The sequence below is a fragment of the Hypomesus transpacificus genome, chromosome 17 (assembly GCF_021917145.1).
Source record: "Hypomesus transpacificus isolate Combined female chromosome 17, fHypTra1, whole genome shotgun sequence".
NCBI classification, from domain to species: domain Eukaryota; kingdom Metazoa; phylum Chordata; class Actinopteri; order Osmeriformes; family Osmeridae; genus Hypomesus; species Hypomesus transpacificus.
Window position 1 is genome coordinate 5,073,443 of NC_061076.1, and position 24,829 is coordinate 5,098,271.

General features: G+C 41.3%; 3 protein-coding genes across 3 annotated transcripts; 1 reads left to right on the forward strand and 2 right to left on the reverse strand.

Annotated features, from left to right (window-relative positions):
- Positions 1-4,060: 4,060 nt before the first annotated feature.
- Positions 4,061-10,172, forward strand: LOC124479801 (homeobox protein Dlx4a-like). The gene is made up of 3 exons (XM_047038712.1): positions 4,061-4,681; positions 6,162-6,358; positions 9,572-10,172. Exons 1-3 carry the CDS (start codon positions 4,363-4,365, stop codon positions 9,815-9,817), a joined length of 762 nt encoding a protein of 253 aa, XP_046894668.1. The 5' UTR covers positions 4,061-4,362; the 3' UTR covers positions 9,818-10,172.
- Positions 10,173-14,173: 4,001 nt separating this feature from the next.
- dlx3b (distal-less homeobox 3b) lies at positions 14,174-16,696 on the reverse strand. The gene is made up of 3 exons (XM_047038997.1): positions 16,092-16,696; positions 15,229-15,413; positions 14,174-14,565 (listed from the first exon to the last, which is right to left on the reverse strand). The coding sequence occupies exons 1-3, from the start codon at positions 16,432-16,434 to the stop codon at positions 14,239-14,241; spliced, it is 855 nt and encodes a 284-aa protein (XP_046894953.1). The 5' UTR covers positions 16,435-16,696; the 3' UTR covers positions 14,174-14,238.
- A 2,755-nt stretch (positions 16,697-19,451) lies between these two features.
- Positions 19,452-24,570, reverse strand: LOC124479964 (26S proteasome non-ATPase regulatory subunit 11A). Its single transcript, XM_047038937.1, has 13 exons — positions 24,463-24,570; positions 23,485-23,586; positions 22,992-23,188; positions 22,792-22,849; positions 22,495-22,689; positions 22,187-22,331; positions 21,766-21,826; positions 21,597-21,659; positions 21,352-21,477; positions 21,064-21,099; positions 20,919-20,970; positions 20,647-20,789; positions 19,452-20,560 (listed from the first exon to the last, which is right to left on the reverse strand). The coding sequence occupies exons 1-12, from the start codon at positions 24,551-24,553 to the stop codon at positions 20,647-20,649; spliced, it is 1,269 nt and encodes a 422-aa protein (XP_046894893.1). The 5' UTR covers positions 24,554-24,570; the 3' UTR covers positions 19,452-20,560.
- Positions 24,571-24,829: the final 259 nt, after the last annotated feature.

The following is a 24,829-nucleotide window of genomic DNA, read 5'->3' on the forward strand; positions in this document are numbered from 1 at the left end:
CATGGTTCAAAATCTGGTTAATGGATTCAGTTAGTTAAAATGCTTTGAATTTACTGTTCGATTAATACCAATCCCAGCTATTATGACAACGTACTTCAAGTTTTCTCAGGAAAAGGCACTGAATAATAGCCCTTATTTGCTTTTTCAACGTAGTCAATTGCTTGATAAGTATGTATTCAAATGCACGGTTCCTTCTTTGAAAATATATTGATAATGATATCAAAACAAACAATTATATTAAATCATCATAACAAACAAAATGCTGGCTACGTAATGTTACAACGTGCATTGTCATCAATTAATCAGACACTGTAAAACATATTTAGAAATAAGCGTTAATTAAATATTTTTTATTTTATTCGTGTTCATTTAGTTCGACAATGAACGTCGGGGGGTTTATTTTAATTTGCATGTTTTACATTTAAAACTGTTTATTGGAATTATCAAATGCTGTAGGGTTTTACTACATAAAGTACGCTAAGCCTATGGGCCTATACATGGGTTGTTTACAGATATTTGTGTTGCAGTTATATTATTTTGAAATGCGTTAATCTGCATAATGTATAGTGGCTATAAGTTACAAAAAATGTTTCTGAATCGAACTGTTGTAGAATTTTCACCAATACACTGTTAAGGGCAATTTATGTGCGATATGTGAATGCTCATCCCAGCACTCGCATCCAAAGAATGGGCTAATAGCTCATATGTCCCAAGGGGTCTAAATACTTATGTTTCTGTTTACGTCCGGACCACTATGTCAGAACACCCACAGTCCAATTATTCTGATTTCTAATTAAACCAGCTAGTCGCTCATTGTGTGAAAACAGAACGACCACAAGCAGCCATTTAAAAAAATAGAGATTGTCATGAATGCCAGGTAAACTGAACACTCTAAAGAAATATCCTACCTTTACAAAACTGACATATTGAAAAAATATCCAATTGTTGAGAATTATGAGATTCTGTCTTATAAAACAGTATAAAGTAAGTAAAGATGACAATGAGGATGATATTCATCTTGCTGATAACAATTTGGTCTGATGTGAGTCATTTCAATATAGTAACTATACAATGTCATAACATACCAAAACACACAACCATCAAATGTCTCTATCTCAGTCACACACAGTCACAACAACAGTCGCACCGACACAGACGCACACACACACGTGGGAGGGTTGACGCCACGCAGTCTGGGCTGAGTTCAGGAGTATTGTTATTAACTTTTTTCCTCCCTGTGTGAATAAAAGCCAGAGTGGAGGGCACATCCCTGCTTCATGTCTGCAGGGCTCCGCTTTGTTCTCTACTATAATGCACATATAATTACAGTCTTAGAAAAAGGCCCAGTCTACCTTCTCCTCCACTCCCCCCCCCCCCCCCATCTCCACCTCTCCCCTCTCATCAGTCTCAGAGATAGGTATGGACAAAACCTCTGTCCTCGCCTTTTCTCTCCTCTTCTCCTCGCCTTTCCTTTCCCCGCCGCTGCTCTCCACCCCTCCGTTCTCCTCTCCTGTGTGTCCCCTGTTTTCACTCTCACTGTAAACACCATCTGCATCCCTACAGGCGTGGTACAGTCGCATACTGGATTTCCTGCAAATCAATTGATTTTGATTTCTACTTTGTCACTTCTCTGCGTCAGTTCATCCAATCAATTCATTTCTCTTCATAAATTTGTTCTACCAGCGTTCTCCTGTAAGGTGTTTAAACTTAATTTGCATCAGTCAGATGTTTTGAGTAGATGTCCATGAACCAACACAAACACTCACATAACACACGTGCATACACATACTCTCACACACAGACTCAAACACAAAATAATGTGTTGGTATCCACTTGTCAATGATCTTGGGCAATAATTATGCTGACAAATTGACTGCACTCAAATCATCCTAAAGATGTCATTCTATATCTGAGTTGGTGTGAACTGCGTGGGATTTGCGGTAAATGTATTGTCTCTCTATTGTGTGGGAGGACATACAGAGGCTGAGGAAGGCATCATGTTGTATTGTAATACAGTATGTCCCACTGTACAGTACATGTAGTAGGCCCACTGTGGGTGTTGCAAAGGCATATAATTGGCAAGACCAGCTTTCTGAGAACTCTAGTGAACGTAACCCTCGAACCACGCCTTGTCCTCTCTGTCCAATGATTCATGTCGGACACCCAAGGATGGTTTAGCCCCTTTTAACATGCTGCGGCATTTAGACAAACAGAGAGAATAAGTGTTTGATACCTTCATTCCTGGCAGATAGCAAAATGTTTTCGACATTTGAGTTCAATACTGGCCTCAAATATATTAATATCTAAATATGCTCATCCTTTTGATATACAGCTCGATATAACCAAATGTAGCCTATAGGACAATTTTTTGCACAGCAGTAGTAGGCCTTCTGCACAATTTAGAAAGTACAGTGTGCCACTACTATTCTTGCCAATTGACCTTTCGGCTTTGTGAGTAGAACCTCACGACTTTGTAACATTGTGCTGAAATAACATGTTGTAGGGTGAGGGCGTGCCCGACGGTTACAGAGGTGAAATCAGAGCGCGGAAGAATGTTGGCCAGAGATGAAAGCGCGTGCAGGCATCTATAATTCTTGACTCGTCATTTTCTTGGCTTCACAGATCCCATAAGAAAAGGAGCGTGCCAATAGCCCTCTCCCTCCTGGCAACCTATCAACGTAGTCTACATTATTTTTTCAATGAAGCCTTGAAGAAGCGTCGAGAAGTAGCCAACAGCGTTTGCCCCATGCATCCCCAAAACCAAACCAATAGAGATGACTCGGACCTTTAAAATGACAGTGGATGGACACTGCTTTTTTGGCCAGATTTAATTTTGAAAGCAGAAACAGAAATACGTTTAAAAGGCATGGGAAACACACAACAAACACTGCGAGTTAAGTTTGGGAAATAGTCATGAGCAGTCATGAAGAGCTACAGGTTTTGACTCAAGTATGCAGATACAAGCTAAATTATCGCAGCATATCCCTTTGAGTTGGCGCCGCGGCTTCTACAAAGGAGGGTGACATGCGTTCTAACTGTCACGTCAATGCGTAAAATGAACATCAAGTTTTTTGCCTGGAGGCAAAAATCCAATGTCTATTCTTCATGTTACCTTTTTTGTTTAGCCGTATTGGCCGATTTAAACCCATGTAGCCTACTGTTGTGACGAGTTAGACAGGCCTCTTTCCACTCAGTCCACTCAATAAATAAACTACAGTCTTAAACAGGAGTTTGTGAAACGGCGCACAATAGCCAATATACATAGGCCAACTAAACAAAATCCTATGGTCAATGTCGATTTGGTTAATTAAGGCAGGGGTTTGATTCCGGCACAGTTCCTCTCTCACTGACTTTGTCAAATAAGTGAAGGTCCACATTTTTCTTTTCAATAACGAATAGGAATATGCTATGTGAATCCATTAAATTATTTACAAAATTATTAAGGGCAACCAAACGATAGGCTATACGTTTGTCCATGCAATAGTCGTTATTGTAATATGGACTTATTTGTCCTGTAAAGAAATACATCTGTCGAATTTCGATGATCGAATTTAATTTCGGATCGGGCCCTATAGGCTACATGTAGGCTATACAATAAATATTTTTCAAAATTAGCTATTCTGATGGGTTCTGATCGGTCTGACGCATCACGCATAATGTTAATTTGAGGATTTGGCTGCAAATTCAAAACAATAATAATCTTGGCCTGCATTCGTAAGCAATTACCCTATATCTCACAAAATACGTTAATCTTGTGAATTTCGTTCTTATCAGGTTTGCAGTTCTCTTCTTTAAAAAAAATTACGTCTCTTATTATCAAACCAGTAAAAAAAAATAGCTGAGATAAAAAAAATAGCCTTTCGTCAAAATGTCTATCAAATTAGACCAAACTACAAAATATTTCCTGTGCAAGAGGGCCCAAATATGTCTTTCTATTTTAATTAATGAATACACCAAAAGGCATATTCATGCAAGAGAGCCGTGTGTAATAGAGACCCTGCATGGTTTGGCCTCGGGGTACGATGACATAGTAAACCACCGCAACCAATGAGCGAGCGCACAATCCTGTGTGAGACGAAGCGAAGTCCTAACGTCCAATCCATCTGTACACTGAGTTCAGAGAAACCGCGCGCTGGTCCCTCATTTCGAGTTATATTTTCCTTGGTCGATAAGAACGAAAGAGAAACGCACATTTTAGATTCAGAGGTTGGCTACAAATAAGAACACGTTTTGTGTTGCTTTGGACTTTTGTTTTTGACAGTTTTTTGAATACTGTGTAATGGATATTCCTAATCGTTTCCGTCTGTAACAGACACTGTGTTGCACCTCTGGACTGCGTCGCATTTATGGACCCCTCGCTTAATGATGACTATGAGTTCCATGTCGGATAGTTTGATCGCCTCTGACCCTTCAAAATCAGCCTTTCTGGAATTCGGACACGGCTATCCCAGCCACCAGCAACACTCACCCGGCTTGCCTCACAACCATTACTCGGTCCACGGATTGCATCCCGTAGGACATTCGGCGCACGATAGCCCGTTTTCCTCCAGCGCCTCTTCTTATGGCCGTCCACTGGGATATCCCTACCACAGCTCGGTTAGCACGCACCACCCGGCCTCATATCTCCAGTACCAACACGGCGGTCACAACGCACCTAACCACACAAGACTAGACGATACAGGTAGGCTTATGTAACAGTGTTTCGAGTTCTAAAACCACCTGCAAAAACTGTCCCCTATGAAGGTGTGAAGCTTTTTAAGTCATTATTTGCTACTATCATAACTTACCATACATTTAGCCTGTAAACAATTACGCAGAATTAGGTAGCCTATGGTTGCAAGGACATCGTTTAGTGTCAATATGTGTGATACTAATGTCGCTGGGTATTTAAAAGTCAATATGTGTGACACTAATGTCGCTGGGTATTTAAAAGGTTTTGAAATAAACCAGCAGGCGAGAAGAAAACCAAGCCACGAAGATTTGTGTTGTGCGGTCTCCCACAATCTCAGGGCCCAGGGAAAACATGTAATCAAAAAACCAACTTACTTTTATCTATAATCCACGTCATTGCTTCCGTGATCTTTCTTGATTCCATTGGGAAGGAACAAGATGTGCCTACTGATATGACTTCACAGTCAACCCTTGGGGTTTTTGCTTCCAGTTTTGTTCTTAATGTGAAATTGAATTGATAGGCTATAGCTTAGCCCAAAACGTATTTGTATAGGCCTACGTCTCAAAGTTACACTGGCCTACTTCATAAAAACACGTGTAGGCCAAAAGTCAACGAATTCAAGGCAACAGATTATTAAGTCTTCTCGCTGAGGGTCTGCGGTTCTCCGCTGCATGGTAGGAAATCAGAATGTTTATCAAGTGTCTCCAGACACTAAAAAGAAACATTTTTCACGCAAGTACATTAGTGAAATGTGTGGTGTGGATGGTTCACAGTCAGCATGCATGTTAGAGAGCAGAGAAGCATTAATTAAGGGCCCCTTGATGTAAACATTTCAGTCCTCCTAGGTTTTTATTGGGTCCTCTTAGGATTGTAGAATGTCCTACATTGTTAGCCTGCTATGGACCTAGTGATTTAAAACAACTACTCTTTTATTCTCTTTAATTAAATAATATTGATTGTACTTTCAATAATGTTGTTATGATATTATTATTTTTTTTAAATGAAGACTAGTATTATGATTATACCTAGGCTACTATTGTTATATTTATTAATGAGTAGGCCAATAATTTCTAACACCGGAATTAAAAACAATAACAGCTTTCATAATAATAACAATAATAACAGTGTTTTTATTTTAATAGAGTTAATTATTATTAAAGTTTATCTGTACATTTGTGTCATGGAGACAAATCGAGGAATTTTCCCATCATTGTGTCACCCCACGCATTCCTCAGATCAATCTGCTTACACATATACTGTTGATGTACTGTATTCAGTTTGCCTAGTTGCTGAGTGACTAGTTTCATAAGGAGTTACAATCTTGCATGCCATGTGGGGCCTTATGGGCCTACAGCTGTTTCTCCAAGTAAGGGTGCAGTCCATAGCCTACAAATGTCATAACAATGGTCATATGGGTGAACATTTAGCTGTTGCCATTGTGAAGATAACCCCCGCTTGTACATTCACGCTTTCTGTTTTCTCAAAACAGAGCACGAGAAGCCAACCACGGTGATTGAAAATGGAGAAGTTAGACTGAACGGGAAAGGGAAGAAAATTCGGAAACCCCGAACCATCTACTCCAGTTTACAACTGCAGGCGCTTAATCAGCGGTTCCAGCAAACCCAATACCTTGCGCTGCCCGAGCGCGCAGATTTGGCCGCAAAGTTAGGCCTAACTCAAACGCAGGTAAGCCCATTCGTTATAAGGTTATTTATTCGTCAAGATTAAAAGGAAAAAATATGTTTGTACGTGGGTTTAGAATTAGATATTTTTGTGTAAAAAAATCATTATAAAAATTCATAGGAAACTGTTAATGTACAGTGTAATCCTTCTGCCTTTTTCATGTCATGACGGGTGGCAGTGTTTATATAGCCTACCGTTTGACCATGTCACATAAAAACCTAATTACAATGGGTCACATTTGCATGAATTACCTTAACATAGGCTACTGTAAATTGAATGCACAAAATGTATCGCACATTCCACTGAATGTAAACAAGATACAAATACACAATATTTGTGCTCGGACCACCTGGTTCTTGTAAGTAAATGAATAATTATCAATCCTCCTTTATTCATGTTTGTATTAACTTCATAACAATTAACAAAATGATAACCATGGAGTATTCGTTAACATGTGGTACAAAAAGAGTTGTTGACCATGCTAGAACACCTGCACTTGATGTGTTTTCCTCATCCATACTGATTGCCACTTGATCCCATCCCATGTATGGCCTATCACACTCTCATGAATGTTTAAGATCAACCTTGATGCCCCGTCATTGACTTGCCAGCAGTGGGAACACAAGAGCAGGGTGTAGCAGCTCAGAGTATAACATGTCTCCTTATCCTTGATCTCTGTTTGGTACTACTCACTGACAATCCATGACTGAATTACCAAGGGTAACACCCTTCATGTTCTCACTCTTTCCTAAGACCCACTGCTTCAGTCCGCCACTAGCTCCCCATTAATATTGCCGGGGATGAACGATGGAAGCCATTTTGTCTGTCATGACTGTGAACGTGGTGTTAACTTGGGGAAGCCCTGAGACTTTTTAAATCTCAGCAATACCATGACGTTTGACTCTAGATTCAGAAAGTTCGTACAACTGACAGAGTATTGAAACGTTTACAGGTAAGTCATTTTTAGCCTTAGATTTCCTTGTGGTTTTATTACCTGACGGCAACATTTGATCTTAAAAACATCAGGCTGGAATCTTCTGAGAGACTATCCTTAATATTTCTGTCTGTTAAAGTCAGTTTATTCAATGCTGGTTATTTAGTAGGATATCATCTTTATAATCTATTGTAATTAACCACAGATAACCATCGTGAATAGTTAACATCCCTTAGATTGGACAGCAACCATTAAAAGGGCTTCTGTTTTAATGGATCTAAGATTGCCAGATGTGGTTGTACATTGAATCAAAGTAATATATTTAATGTCCTTTTCTCAAGTGGATGAACCCACTTAAATGCTTATTGGCATACAGTAACATGTCTCACACAAACCTTCAAATCTCTCTGGTTGTGCTGTGGTTTGAGTCTGTTATTTGGGGCTCTGTACAGTATGGCACAATCTAACATGGCTGGATCTAATAAATGTGAGTGTGCGCACAGAATGATACACACACCAATACACTGGGCTGAATGATGCTCTCCAGAGTCCATCACTGCCTTTTTCCATGTTTTTTGACCTTCTCCAAGCGTGTCCAAGGTGCCACTCCTTTATTATTTCCTGTGCTCACCCACAAGGTAATGCTGCTCCAGCTATTGCAAGATACTAGGCATGTCCGCAGAATTCAAGCAGCAACCATTTGATGAGTTGGGTGTCTGTGCTGCCTGGTTCACCACACAAACACATCAGCCTAAAAGGAGAGTGGTTTACCGCTCCCTCAAGAACACACACATGCACATACACACCAGGCCAGGAAGAGAGTGGTTCAGGGCTAACAGTGAGGTTGAACTGAGTATGTCGGGTGGTGGCACCTGGCATGGTCTCTGTACTAAAGTCTCATTACTGAACATTTCAGACTTAAAAAGCCTGTCAACTGACTGTTGCTGCTGAAATATAAAACCAATACTTACTGGAGAAATAATAATACTAACATTAAAATGCTGTTGATGGACTTCTAGGATTTAAAAAAAAATTACAGTAATCCAGCTGTGTGGTCTACTATCCATGAAATGTTTTGTAATCCAACCACTGGGCTACTTTGCTAATTGTATTTCTATTTCAATTCCATTGAAGCAGGGAGGAATGAGTGGAAGAGAAACAGTTTCCTATTGTAGTATAAAAGTATCATGTGTTATGTGACTTAAACTGTGCCATCTTTGCAAAATGCTATTAACATTATATGTGTTGTTTGACTAGAGAGAACGCTAATGTAAAGAGGAAATTAATTATGAAAACTATAGCTATAAGCTAGTCAGAAAGGCCATCATTTACTTATAACGTTTAACTTTTCTGATCTTGTTTTCTATCAGTAAAAAATAAACTGTACATGTTGCATGATGTTAGGATGTTCTCGTATTGCCATGACCCAGAGAATGAGTCTTTCTTCGTTGTGATGATAGGTGAACTTGTGGAGATGAAAGTTTGACCCACATTTAGTTGTCCCACATGTTTGACACGCGTTCTTCAGCAATAAAGAAAATTGATTCAAGACCTTGTTGCAGTAATAATTCTGTCTTCAATTTTCCATGTTTTTTATTATTTCGTACTCTTTACTGGTGCTCTGTTGAATGAGTAAGCTTCATAAAAAGGTTTTTAAGGCTAGCAATCATCTGGACACTTTTAGAACAGCTTTACCAATGCAGCTTTTAGTTCAATACCGCACAATCTCCTAATCAAAGTATAAATATATCCAAATAATCATTATTGTTGATGTATTAGGAGTCTATCACACTGTTTATGATCTGGATCTATCTTCTGATAGTGCAGTACCCTTTTCCATTACAGGTTTAGAGGCATATTTAGTGCATGGCTCCCTAGATGTCAACTAAAACCTGTTTGTTCAGGTTTCATCTGTTTCAACACATTCTCATACAGCCTACAGATATCATTATTTTATTTATTTATTAAATATTTAATTTGAAGGCTGGAAACATGAGGCACACTAATGAAACTCTAACATCCGCAGTCAACTAAATGATAATTGTAACTATCAATACTACCAAGTATTTGTAGTAGTAGCCAACTCATAATGTAATTTAAGTCATATACGTTAAACAATTGTTTTTGGTGTTATAATAATTTATTGTAGGCTAATAATAATTTATACAATTGCAATGTGGTCAATAATTGTCATCGTTGATGTTTCGTGTGAGTGTACAGGCTCGCATAATGTTAATAGTTAAACCATATGCTAAATAACTTTCTTTGGTTTCTTGTTCCAGGTAAAAATATGGTTTCAGAACAAACGCTCCAAGTACAAAAAAATAATGAAGCATGGGCCAGGCGAGGGAGATCACCTTCATCCTGCAGCATCCGCTTCTCCGTGTTCGCCGGGGATGCCGCCTCTATGGGACGTTTCCATGACGACTAAGAGCACACCCGTGCACTCAGGAGGCTACATGAACAATTTTGGCCACTGGTACCCGAACCACCACCAAGACTCCATGCCGAGAACTCAAATGATGTGACGGGATGTAAACGACGACAGGAACATTGATTTTCAATTGTGAACTTCATGGCATCTCATTATTTTATTTTTTAAGTGAAGTTTCGAACTGCTTATTTTCATTAAGCCTTGTGTAGCCATTTGAACTGCTTTTTGTTACTGTTGTAGACCTCATTTATAGGCTCAACAACCTTGAACGTTGGACAGTTCTAACATAAGCCTATCTAATTCGTTAGATATTTGTTTCGGTCTTGAACATGGCGTTTGAAGAACGGAAACCGTCCACGCTGCATTCAAGTTATTATCTCCGATTCGGATGTGGAGTTTGTATGTAGGCATTTGTTAAAAATAAAGCTTCAGTGATCAATTAAGCAGTTCAGGAGCCTATCTTTCACTTTTTATAGCGTACTAGATGAACTTTTCGAAACAAAACTATTGGCATTGTTGTCATCGTCGTTTAAAAGGTTATGCTGGGTCTCCTATTATAGGTAGGCTACAGGTCATAGGTTACTTAACCATAATTGCGAAGCCAGCATTAGGCCTACGAGTTACATATGTTATCTTCACGCTGACTAAAACAAACTCAAATGAAAAGTTCGTAGGTCTACCTCTGGTGTGGACACGCAACAGACGGCCCATTTTGAAATTAGTCAATGGCTTTTAAAAACTGGCATCTCAATTAAAGGTAATTTGTGACACAGTCTGTTAAATAAAGCTTTCGCCCCAACGCTATAATTACCTGTAATTTGCAGGCTAAGAAATATCACTCTTCAGCGTTGAGAGCACATAACTAATAGGCTATGGAACGGACTCGGAATATCCATCGGCCCTCAGAAAGGAACCTCCACCATTTATCCCAAATTACTTACAGATGCAATAGGCATATAGAACCGCATAGCTAGATCTGAAACTATGTCTAAAGACATATGCTAGCCCTCTTTTGTCACCATAGATTGACTTGGGTTATTGATCGATAGTTTATAAATTGAAGTGATATCACTTTATACAATCAAACAGCACATCCTGATGTGTACAAACAACATGGTTTTGTAGAGGGATTCATTTACTAATTCATCTAAATAAGGGCAACAATCATCAATTTCTATACAGACAGGCAATAGTTACTGAATGTACACAGGGTTAGAACAAAACAAATGAAACATCAAAGTCCTGTTGAAAAGAAACCATGTGCAAAAAACATGGTTTAGAGGTCCCTTTGGATCAGAGCAGGGTACAACACCTCTTCTCTGTGTGTGTGTGTGTGTGTATGTGTGTGTGTGTGTGTGTGTGTATATTTTCATCTGAAAATGAATGTGGCGAGTGACGTGTGGGACAGGGATGAAACTGGATCCTCTCTATGCCTGCTTAAGGCACCTAGACAGCTGCTAACTGCCATGTCCTCTGCTGTGCAGCTTCTGAGCCAACCTTCTAGTCAACCTCCAGCTGACCTCACACTGGTACCAATACACTTAAACCTGTCACCAACAGGGGTATCTAACTCAACAATCTTTTTTAAGAAGAACATTTGATATCCTTAACCTTAACTGGCATCGGCCATTTTGTTTGCCATCAGTTACAGTTGTGCGCCATTGTTGCCCACCTCTGTGCCACCATTTACAATCTTTGCTTCCACTGTCCTTTTTTATATTGACGTCCATGTTAAACAAGCTGGGTGCATAAAGCTTACATTACTTCTCTTCCCAACCAACATGCCACATCACAGAGAGGCATTTCCCCAGGCTGAGGCAAGCGAGTGTGGACAACATGCTGAGTGAGGTATGGGAGAGCGGCGAGCGGGCCACACACAGAGCCATAAGGCTTCTCTACCGTCTGAGGACGCTTCTCCTCTGAGACCTCAGTGTTACCTCAGATTGGGTGCACTTCCAATGTACATTGTTTAGATCCTCCTCTCATCCTTACACACACACACACACACACACACACACACAAATCCACACACACATGCACACACACACATACTCTAGACTGAGACTTTTTTTTGTAAACTATTTTATTCTGGACAGCATGAGAAACTATTGGAAAACAGAGTAATTAGTTCAAGGCCAGAGCAGCAGGGGGCTGTCTTTAACAGCTTGTTAAAGCTGGGCCATGAAAAGGTTTCCATACACTGTACCCTTGGTTGACCAAAACTACACCTCCCATGATTATGTAGTGTCATCGAGGCAACTATTTACAGTGGGTTGTGGAATCTCCATAAGATTCCATAGTGTACATGTTTTTTGTGTGAAATCTGTCATTTGTTCTTTAACCCTTTAAACTATACTTTGTGTTTTTTGGGGGTTTGGGGGTTAAGGGGATTGTGGCTTGAGGCTGTGAGGGCAACAACAGCCAAATCTTTTATAACCTGGATACAAACTTCCCTTCCGTTGGTGAGCGTTCTTATTCAGCATGCGACAGGTGATGTCATCACCTTGTTGTTTTCAATGTTTCTGCTCAGAGGAGTTTTCTCAGGCATTCAAAAGCTCTTTGCAGAAAAAAAAGAGTTCAAACAAAAACTGGAAAAACGGACACTACCTAGGAACTCAAGTTTCTTCAACCTACTGTAGAGATGTGCCAATCATGTCCACTTGAATACATCATAAAGAATGGATTGTTGGTAAGGTCAGTGCTCAATATGAATAGGAAACAACAAGGGATTTATTGTCAAATATTGTGGCACCATCATATACCATCTGGCCCACTTTACAAAATGACAGTCCCAAAAGATGACAAGCCCTCTGCACATGTGTGTGCAGTTAGGAAGAGATGTAGAAACTTCTCATTCTATCATTCCAGCTTTATAATAATAAAAGGAAAATGGAAGCATCTGCTCATTGATGGGTAGGGACGTTCTAGAATCATCAGTCAATGACATATCAGCTTGTGATCAGCTATCAGCATCAAAGAGCTGTATTTTCTTTTGAATCATTTACCTCTCCTAAATTAAACTTTACAACCACATAACCTAGGGTTTGAACCCCTTTATGAAATGCACAGTACATAACTACTGCGTGTCCTGAGAGAAAACATAAAACAGAATATGAATCACATGCAGCAAATATCAGATTAACATATTCCAACCTTCTTTTCTAAGAAGTCAGTCCGCCAACCTTTGTCAGCTAACCTGTCGGTTACCTCGGGCCATGCCTGGGGCCAGGGAGTATTTTCTTCTTAGTTCTTTTTTTTTCTTTTCTTCATTCTTCTCCTCCCTATTTGTGTAGCTGTCAACCACCCTGCACCTTTCTATTAGTTTTCATTTCTTAATGTATCTATGCGGATTGAAAGATTTCTCTGGATTTGAATAACACGTCACCGCCACCAAATGAGAGGGAGGGAGATAGAGGGAGAGAAAGATACGTAAACAGATCAATCAATCGATAGATCCTTCTCTCTCTCTCTCTGTCCCTTTCATCTGGTGGTGGTGACGTGTTATTCAAATCCAGAGCCTCCAGTGTGTTTGCTGAGCAGTCACCACCCACACTCTTTTTATACGTAGGTCAGACAGTAGAGAAGAGCAGAGCAGGATATTGCGGAACAAGGCTATCCGGTGTGGAATGGATAATGTCGGGCTGGGCAGGGCAGAGCTTCACGCCTCAAACACGACAAGAATGCTTGTCTTCCACTGTGTTGCCCTGTATGTATGTGTTGAGATCAGGAGGCCAGAAGATCACAGCAGATGTAAATCGTCACAATAGCAGTACACTGAAGATGACATTTGAAAAGCTTTATTATTCACTGTACATACACATTTGTATCTCTTATGCACTAACATGACCTCATATGTATATGTAATTGTTGCACACAGAATAAATAATACCTGAGTTTATGAAACACAGTTTATCATGTATAACATGTATTGAACTTTTGATATATTTAGCATCCACTTCCAGGACTACCTTTCACCATTTTGACTGTTTTGCTAGGACATTTTATGTTTGCCCAAATAGAAGCTCTTTAAACAGACATTTCCCATGGAGTAAAATGTAGCCTACTATACTCTACAATTTAGAGACATGAAACTAGAGATCTTGGGGTTACATTTAATAATAAAACAGCCATTTATATTGCAAATGTACACATGCAAGCTGGCGAATGCTCAGTGAGTTTTCAGTGTTTGAAGGATCAGAGCCACTCTTGTCATTTAAGATCAGACAGCAAAATACCTTTATGGTTTATTTGGTGATCTTGAAGTGTTGCCACATTTTCCACATTGTTCGGCAATACCAAAAGCTGGTAAACAAATCATGACAACTGATTTATGTTAAGGTCCTGCATTTTAGTTCTGTTTGGAAATAGAATAGGACAAAGGACATATGACCAAACAGTCCATGAAGTTGACTTCCCTACAAACTCTTTCCATTTCACAGTTCTGTTTTTCTTGTGTAGCCAATGCAACATCAGAGTACTTGGATCCAAAGACAAGAATGACAATCCTTTTTTCTTTCAGTATACTGCACCAATATGCTGATGTGGCGGCCGTGGTGAATGGTGCACATGCCCAGCCTGGGGCAAATGTAAACCTTGTTGATACCAGTTATGGTGAGTGTGGTCCTCCATGTAAGGCAGAGAAGAGCTGAGGGATGGCTGGAGAACTGGCCCCCTAGTGGCTCGGTTGGTTATTGCGTCACTGTTACCATCCCAGACAGCAGGCGATGCTGGCGAATTGCAGGCCATGGAGTCGCTGGCGTTTGGGCTGTGGTCTAGAGGAATGTCCCCGTTTTTGAACAGCTTCTTAAATTTGGACCGTCTGTTTTGAAACCAAATTTTAACCTGAAGAAAGAACACGTTATTTAAGAATAAGGCTTAGAGAAATAGGGTATTCTTAAGGGTTCTTTACTAAAGAGGCAGTTGTGATTTGTTGGAAGCATTCCGAGGTGAGCATTATTTCACCAAAATTGTATTAAGCTATTTAAATTAAATTATAAGGTTGCTGTCTAGAGGCATTTGACCAATTTAAAGCAATGGGGAAAATGGTTCCTTTATTGTTACAATGCTAATATATACTTTTTTTAAATCTTATTCTATTCTGTTCTTTGTCTTATTGTACTCTATTCGAAATCGTTATCTAAACATATACATAAAATGAATAAACATAACTGATCATTTTGAAATATTTTTGTCATTACACATTTAAATAGCCATTTGTAGGCTATTTCTTTTGAATTTCATTATGACTAAGTGAATTTGAAATTCTTGCATCCATTATTCCATATGGCTATTTTGATGGATAGAAAATACACATTTGACTGCACACACTATAGCAAACTACACATTGGGTTCTGAGCCCTGGCTATAACCCACAAGCACGCGCAAAACAAAATACAGTTCAACAGTAAATGTGATAGGTAAATTGTATATTGTATCATAAATATCACATTTAAAAGGCTATATAAACCTGCTTTTTTTTGGACGACAGGTCTTGCATAGGCCTACCTGTGTCTGTGTGAGGCCGAGTTGGGCCGCGAGCTCAGCTCGCTCTGGGAGTGCCAGATACTGTGCGTTCTGGAAACGACGTTGCAACGCTGTGAGTTGGTAACTTGAGTATATGGTGCGAGGTTTACGGATTTTCTTGGGCTTTCCGTTGACCATTCGTACCTCTGGATCAGGTTCTTCTTTCACTAAAAAAAGAAGACACGTTTAAACGTAGCCTACAATCTGTGACAGCTGTTAAATGTTCATATAGCACAATCTCATTCTGCCCACAAAGATATTAATATTTTATTCAATATATGGCAATAAAGCATGTAATGGGGTTGGTGGAGCAAACGTTCCACGTTTAGCGTTTCAAATAAAGCTTTATAGCCTATAAAAACTCCCCTTTCTAAATTAAGTTTTGGCCAACATCTCGCCAAAACATAGGCCTACCTCTTAGTTTTTTATCGTGGTCGTCTTTCATTTAACCATAGTATTCCAGGTATATACGTTGCGTGATAACAGCTAGGTATGAGTCAGAGACTGATATGCAGTGACACCTGATGCGCACCGCACTTGTGCCTCGGGCAGATCAAAGACAACTCCTCCTGGAATGCCAACATTACTAGCTAAACGGGTCTTGTTTTATAGTCAGTGTTATGGCAATAAAAAAACATACAATTGAGCTTAACAGGGAACTCATTTTAATGTTCACAGGCTAACCCTAGATCATTTTGTATTGTCTATAGGCTGTAAACAGCTGAGCTTTATGATAATTCAGACAGATAGTTCTCAACATAAGTAAATTAGTTGGACATAAAGTTAATGAAATAACACCAAATGATATAAGGCCAATACTTTCCGACCTCGACCATAATTCTTACCGATATCTTGGGAAGGTGAATGTGCGTCCCGGTCATAATGCTCGTATTGCCTGCTATATATTTGAGGGTAAGGATAGTCCGACTTGGCAGAGTAAACTCCTGACGCTCCCATTCCGTTTAGATTATAGTGGTGATATGTGTAAGGGTTCATTGGTTGCGAGTAGGACTGTCCAGGATAGTACTCGTGATGGCTGTGCGTCGTGTGGCTGCTGTAGTAGCCCATGTCCGTGGCAGAGGACTCCGGGAGCGTCGGCGAGTCTTTTGTGGACGGGTGATAATTCACTGCACCGAGGAGATCGGACGATTGGCCCGCAACTTTCCTCTCAAAAGTAGGCCCATTCATCGTGCAGGTCGACTAATACCTTATCTAAATCAAAAACCAGTCCAGAAATGAAGCTGCTTTAGATGTTAAGATGATGAGTTTAGTGTTAAGACATCAAGCTGGAGAAAGACAGAGCGCATGATCCCTCAGAGTTCGCATTCAAGTCCCTCGACGAAGCTGTCCGCCTTCAATGTGGCAGCGCACAACCCTACTGATCTCTAAATTACAGAGCTTTGGGAGTGGATGCTGCATTCCCATTGGCCCCTAGTTTCAATGCTCTATCTCTCCCCCCGAGGGTCGACTGTGTCGCCAGTCTGGCTCTCCTCTTCTCCCCACGAAAACCTCCATGATCCACCCCGAACCAGAGGCCCATAAAAGTTCTATATTTACTCTGAGAGATTTTTGAACGTTTGCTGTTTAACCTAACTGTTGTTTCACTGGGCCTACCATAGGAACAAAACGCACGATGGTGTGCGTTATATTATAGTCTTTAAAAGCCGTTTTTACATACTAGTGCTTAAATAAATGACTAATAAAATCAAAATGTATTTGTATAGCGTTTTTACATGCAATGTCACTATGTCACACAGGGCTTCTCATAAGACCATAGAACTGTCCCTCAGCCGATTCGAACCATAATCGGCATGAGCCTATCCATATATATTTTGGAGGAAGACCTATGTGATAATCCAGCATTTAGGTCTACCTAATATGCTTCGGAGGTCCAGTAGGCCTTGGGCCTATATGGCCAGTGATCAGTTTTACATTGGTGATATTCAACTGCATTCATGCCTCAACATCCCTGGGCTGTGAGCCATTTGAGGCGTAATGTGTTAACTGTGTTATCTACTTTGCAAAACATGCCAATTCATAAAAATATGGAGGGTAGATAAGTGACTATAGCCAAAGCTTTGGGAAATCAGTCAATACCTCAACAAATGTTGAGACATTCGCTGACATTAACTAAGACTGTGGACATACCGGTGTTAAATTCAAGTGCAAATCATTTCCAGAGGTCGTTGTGATGTGATCCTACAGTGCCCTCTGCTGTAGAAATGACAACTTCGTTGTGACAACAGTTGTGTGGTATAGAAAAGGTTTTGACAACTGTTCTCAACACTTTTTCTCTAAAATCTTTTGACGAGTGATTTTTCTGAGTTAAAATAGCAACTTGTTACAGAATTACAGGATTTCTCGAGAACGATTTATAATGAGAATTTAAGATTGCAGAACATTACCTTGTTTCACGACTCCCTTTCTACAGGGCTCACATGACCAAAGTCAAGCCAAGGAGCCACCTGTCTTTTATCAAGGGAAACTTGGGAAAAGTGTAAGTGAATGTCATAATATTTGGTTCATTTATTTAGCTTGACAAAGAATACAATCTACCACTACGTCATCCCATCTGGTTTTGAAAGTAGACATGGATGATATTCATGGACATTGAAAAGAGACCTGTTCAAGTCGAAAAAAACCGTTGATAGAAAGAACTGTGTGAATCCCTCTATTGTGGCTTTCCACACACACATACAGCTCCACCAGGAAATGCCCAGTTTTAGCTTGTCAGACTCAAACCTCAACCTCTTTGTAATGGAAGAAGTTGTATCCAACATGTTCCCTGCAATGTTTAAGTTTGTGAACTTGAGGGAGATGACATCATCAGAGACCAACTTGCCCAACTGGGAGCCGTATCTCTGGCTCAACATTGTCAACATCAACAGTCAATCAGGATATAAGCACATATCCTTTCCCCAGCTCGTTGAGCCAAAGCAGCAATAGCCCCACCACTTCTTCCTTGAATAAGGCTGTTCCTAAAGTGTAGTACAAGCCTCTCACATCCAGCAGTAGTTCTGTCTTCTTTTCTAGCCAGGGCTCCAAGAGTATAGCTCTCTAGTTTCCAGCCAGAAAGGCCCATCTGTCCTCATTCAACGAACCCAAGAAGACACACAGCCGCAGCGAAAGCTCTTTATCCTATGACCAGGAGCACATGAACACCATCTTCTTCACTCCTGATTGCTCCACCACACGATTACCTTATACCCTCCTCTCCACCAAGAGCAGCTGCTCATCACTCAAGCACATATCTTCCCAACCAAAATACTCAAAGTCACACCTACCTGCTCTTCAGAACCCGCAAGACAGCTGCCTGGAAACCGGCACCTATGTAGTTCCAGACTTTCTCCCGTACTCTGGCAGTAGCCCTGTGCAGGAGCTCCAGCATGTCACTGATGTCTCATCTCACAGCCATGGCCCAGACCCATATGCACAGATATGCATAGTCACTGCTGGCACAGATGTTGCCTCTCAATTTGATTTGTGAGATGGCGCAAGAACTGGTTTTAAATGTCATCCTAAAATCAGCAACAATTGACCAGGGTACACAATCTTTCATCAAAGTGATGGATTTGGCTACAAACTCACCCACCACGCTCACTCTGGGCTGGGTGTAGGTGCAGGCTCTCTATAGAGAAGAGACATTTCAATTAAAACCAAACTCACCTGAAGACAAACTAATTCTTGGGACACCTGCCAGCACACTCCAACACAGCTGTAGATTCTTCATCTCTGAGTACGTCAAGGAAACATTTGTTCTTTTTCTAGGAAAAGGTTGCTAGGGTTTAAAAAGTAATGTCATCAGACGATGTACATCTGATGTTTCCTGTTTTTATTTTAGTTATTGGTTTATTAAACAGGGACAGTGCATATTAATTAATTTATAATGATTAACACTGCTCTAAATGCACCAGAGTTAGCATAGAGGCTCCATCCATTGTCCCTGGAAAGATGTTATTGTTAGTTTCACATGGCAATTTGGCCAATTTCTTGGCAATTTCTTACTTTTCAGAAAATGAAATGCCCCCCCCCAAAAAGGAAGATGTGCTTTTTTCAGAAGAGTCTTGTAGGCTATGAGATGATGCTTCACCATGGTTGCTTTAAAAGGAAATAATTTTTCCATACTTTTCTTGCGAATCTGACATTTTAGACATATTCCCCCCCCCCCCCCCACAAACAATCCTCGAGATCACACAAACGCTCAATATTTTTCACGTTTTTTTATTAGCACTTGTCTTTCTCTATGTCATATATAGGAAACCCTCTAGTCCCCACTGTCATTTCCCAACCTTACAGTTTTTTCTTCAAGCAAACCCCTCTCTAAATACAATTCTAATAAACAACTCATTCCCCCAGTCACATTTCATTGAAACAAATCATTCACATAAGCACTGTGTGACTAAGCTCTCACTGTGGGGGCCTTTTGATTCTCTTTTTAGCGTTGTAAAAAAAAGGGGGGAACGTGTGAATATAACAGGCCTCAAGAGATGAAAAGAGGCGCTTGGCAATATTATGTACAAACAAGGATAGGGGATCATAAGTGTTGCACAAGCTTTAGAGCTTGATGACAGTTTAATCTTCCTGTGGTGTGTTCATGGACAGTAGGACATTTCACTGTCCACTTGTCCTTACCAGAATGCCATCAATGTGTGTGTGTCTGTGTCAAAGTCAAGGGGGTCAATGGGCACAGTTCACTTCAAAAGGGGATGGGGGAGGTGGGGTGCCAGCCAGCTGTACAAACTGTTCTTCTGGTGAGCTGGTATAATTGGAAGGGGAAGAAAGGTTCTTCTCTGACAAAACATGAGCATATTCAGAGCCGGGGGGGGGAGAGGGGTTGGCAAAGAGAACCCAATCTTTAGGCAGTCAACCCACCTACCAGTTATAATCTGATCGAAATCTATATGTATCATACATGTATGTATATGTATCTGCATTATCATACAAGATTCCCTGATTGATCAGCAGTGAGAGAAAGGCTGCCCAGTTACACTGAAACCTGTGATGAGTGTAGGTGTATCTGTAATTGTCCGTGGGGAAAGCTCTTTCAGAGCAATGCCTGTCAGGGCGATAGGGGCTCTTAAGCAGGGAGTTAGGGGACAGACTTGGCATTGGGGGGGACAAACTTGGTGGTGTGGTTACGGCCTAGTCCTGTCCATTTGTGTTTTAGTTGGTCGCTCAGTTGGTCGGTCGGTTTCTTCGCTTGCTGGGTTGTGGAAGTCCGTAGAAACCTCTGTCATGCCCTGCGCTTAACCTAGAGTGACTGGTCCACAGACAGGCTGAGCTCACTCTGGGCTGGGTGCAGGTGGTTGGCTCTCTATAGAGAGGAGATACTTCGATTAAAACCAAGTCGAAACAGGAAATATGGCACGGATGTTTAGGGAGCACAGTTCTTCCACTGACCTATGTGAGCTTCTTGGCTTTGTTGTAGAGGGAGTCCACCACTTTGCTCATGTTCTGAATGGTTTCCAGGGCAGCCTCATATGTCTTGTCTACCAGGGGCTCTTCAAAGATGATCAGCACACCCTCGCCTTGGTCCAAGATACCTGTACGGACAGGACATAAGGCAGGTCAAACCACGAAAGGCCAGGCAGTGTTTTTTGGGAAATAAGATTTTGTTACAGAGAGCGGAACAGAAAGGAAGGTTTGCAGAGAAAAAAGAAAAGAAAACGCACCGTGAAACTTCTCGTCAAGAATCATCTGTGACAGTTTCCTCTCAACATCTCCCTGAGGGTGGAAAGAATATCTGATCAATTTTTTCTAACACCTTTGGTGAAGGTATCATGCTGATGGACATGCTGGATGTGGCATGAATCCTACCTTGGAGAGTTTGATGAGGCTGGAAATGTGTTCCATCTGTAGGCAGAGGAAGAGAAAGTTAAGTCAGATGATACTCTCCCATGTAGGAAAACATCCTAAGAACATTCATATAAATATTGTACCTCTTTGCCATTGTATGTCAATCCTACCACAATAATGTGAAATTCATAAGTGATGACAACTAAGCCGTTTAAACAGCAGTAGCGGTAAATCATAATTCACTGTCAGTAAAGAAGAGTAGAATGACAGGAAAGTAGAATAACTGCAGTTAGTGCAGTCATGGCCTACCTGGACCCTTGAGAAAGGCTCAATAACCCTTATGAGGTTCTGTTCCAGAAGGTTGTCATAGAGTTTTGTCAAGTGTGTGCTTATTATGGGGTCATCCCTCAGTTCGGATCTGTACTCTGTCAGGGCCTGGAAAGTACAGAGAGGATAGGCACGTGGCATAAGAGCAAGGATTCGTCTCAATGAAATCAAGAGATAAGTTAGTGGAGGGTAAGCAAAGGCAGACGAGTAAAACTGTGAGAACATACCTTTTCAAAGTCTGCCAACGACCTGTTCTTGCTGGCTAGGGCCACACACTTCAGTGAATCTGTCTACAAACAAAGACAGACAGAAAGAGAGGGTGAGGAAACAAAGATCTGACCGTGTGTGTGTGTGTGATGCTACAGCAGAGGTGTGCATGGCAAGGTGAAGACATACCTGTCTCCCAGCGTGCCGCAGGGCTAGCTTTCCACTGGTCAGAGTCTGGACATCCTCTGGCCTGGAGTCGCAACAGAAGTAAACAGGTCATCACTACCTGTTTATTTATTTCTGTTTATTTTTACAGGGACCTCATCATACACTGAGGTCCAAAATCGCAGAGAAGCTGCACCCAGTTTTTAACACAGTTCTTAAAAAAAGGGTGGTGAAGAACAGAAAGGAGGCTAGAAATGCGAAACACATAGAACCCCCTGATATTTCTGAGGAACGGTCGGGTAGGGGGCGGTCCGGGGACTGATAAGGCCCTCATCACACATGTTAAAGTGAATAGCATTTGTATTCTTTGTGTCTTTTGGATAGAAGAATCAGCTGGATAGCATGTATCAAACCTAAACAAGCAGCTGGGTAAGACTGTACTTACACATTGAGCATAATTTTGCAGAGCAGCATGTATTTGAGTGATGTAATGGCTCGGGGGCTGTCGATGGAGTCGTATCCTTCAAAGGCCTCGTAGAAGTAGGAGTAGGCCGTCTTCCAGTCCTTCTCCTCGGCCGCGTGAATGATCCCTGCGCACAGCAAGAGGTCGGGTCAACGGAGAACCATAACGCTGGGTGACATTCCAAGCTGAAGCACACCTTGGTCAGAGGCCATTGAGAGTGTGTGTGTGTGTGTGTGTGTGTGTGTGAGTGACTGCCTGACAGTGTGTTAGTATGGGTAGTATTGCTGTACCTGACTGCATGTCAAGCGCAGCCTGCAGTTTGGGCGGGCAGTAAATGGCGTTGGCAGTTGTCCTGGCAGAGGTGAGGGCGGCACGGGCCTTAGGCAGGTTACTAAGGCCGTGGTACGTCTTACTCTCCAGCAGCTGCACCTCAACCAGGAGAGCTTTGTCATCCATCTTCTTCAGCTCCTGCAACAGCTGGGTGCCTGGACGTGAAAAGGACAGAGGGGTCTTAATGATCTAGTCTTTGTTCAACTTTAACATACAAACTGAAATACAAAAACAATTAGATCTGAAATCAGTCTCACCGAGCTGGAGAGCCTCCTGGTATTGCTTTGTGTCATAGTACAAAGAGATCAGACGTGCCTACAGAGAGGGGAAACAGACTTATTACTTTCGACATTTTGTGAAAACATGATTATTTGTCGTTTGACTTCACTCTTCATGCTGTTTTGGGGTTTCGCACACTGATACAGGGAGATGAAGAACATGAAACACAAGACCTCACCTCTAGAGCCTGCCTGAGGAAGGTTCTCTTCTCAGCCTTGGCCCACTCTATGCACTCCAGACACAGATCCACCTCCTGGCCCGTGGCTGCCTCCATGTCCAGGAACATGTCCAGCAGAGAGCGCACAAGCCTGGCTGCTTTAGCCTTGCTGATGGAGTTTAGGAATGGACGGACATACTTCAACAGGCCACCCAGCTCTTAAGAGAGGGAAGGAGTAGAACAGAACGGTGGGAAATTTTAAGAGAAAGTACATTTAATCCATAGCTTGTTTTTCTTTTGTAATACATGTTTTTCTTCTGGTACACCCTTCAGTAACTGGCTTTTGTTCCAACCCAATACTATCACACACGGCCATGTTACATACCAAAACAAATGTTTAGTGATGGACTGGTCAAACTAGGTGTACTGATGCTGGGCTAGGACAAAAGCACTAACAGTCCCCAGCTCCCAAAGACGGAACAGAGGTATAATCAGAACATCTAAGGACCGTTACCTGCAGCCTGGCCCGTCTTAGCCAGAAGACCCCCCAGTTCCAGAATGCTCTGTTCTTTGACACGTACCGCCTCCTCATCGCTCTCCTGAATGTCACGCTTTACTAAAGCACAAGAGTCCATGGTCAGCATCTCACACTTCAGCGTTGCTGTGGTAACATGCAGCTAGTTTGGTTAACAAGTGTTTCCTTGCAGACTGAAAGCTAAAATTGAACAAGGTGTTGCTAGCTTGCCATGTCAGACAAGACGCCACTCAATATAAGCGTCCACACAAGTAACACTATCTGGCCCAATTAGCTAACTATCTAGCGATGATTGTCAAATGTACACAGTGGGGTCTACACTGCATTGTACCAATTTCTGTTGTTTGCTATGCAAGAACATTGAACTAATGTTAACGTGGGGCTTAACCATACTTACTGTACGTGCATGCTAGGCTAACTGGCTTTTGAATAGCTAAAGCAGGCACATGATACATTAGATTAGCTGGTTTGTTCACTAAATTACGTCTTACTTTGACAACCTCTGCGCTAAAGGTTGCTCGTTTAGCTTCAGAAGGCTAGCATTTGCGTTCGTAAGACATTTAGCACTTATCTACATTTTACAGAAAATTGTAGTGCTAGCAAGCTTGCAGTTAACACGTGTTGTAACTTACATATTTGGCTGGCCTTGCGCTGTAAAGAATATGAACAATATTGGCACCTAAATGTAGTTAGCTTGCATAATTAGCCTGCCAGTTACTAATTTCCATTCAATGAGCTAGCACGCAAGCTAGGCTAGCTACCGGTATCCGCCTGCTGCTGACTCACTGTGATAATGAATGTGCGTAAGGCAAGACTGACGCTAGATAGCTAGCAAGTTAGCAGCAGCATGTAGCTAGTTCGCTAGCCAAGTTTGCGCTAGCTGCGAGCTACAACAAAAAATATAAAACAGGTATATGAGTTGATCTTTTGTAAACTCGTTTGTAGCTATATACTTACCAATTGAATGTAAAATATCAATCGACGCATTCCGGTCTGTACCGAGAAGAGACTGGGCTCTTTGAAACTCAGCCACTGCCGCGGCTGCCATCTTTCCTCTCCTCAATGACTGATTGTTGTTCCGGTTAGCTCATGATGTCGACGAACAATCGCGCGCCCCCTCCGCTCACTTTCGCTAACCGCAGTTTGACTGCAAGGTAGCAAATAATTCTGAGATTTTTTTGTGTTCTATCGAGAAACTGTTGGTGTTGGTGTGAGACATACCATACAAAATAACGTAGCTGGGCAGAAAAGGGCATCAAATAATGTACATTTGTTTGGAGTGTGGACCACCCCATGCGTCCTTCAGCACCACGGACAGCGCATA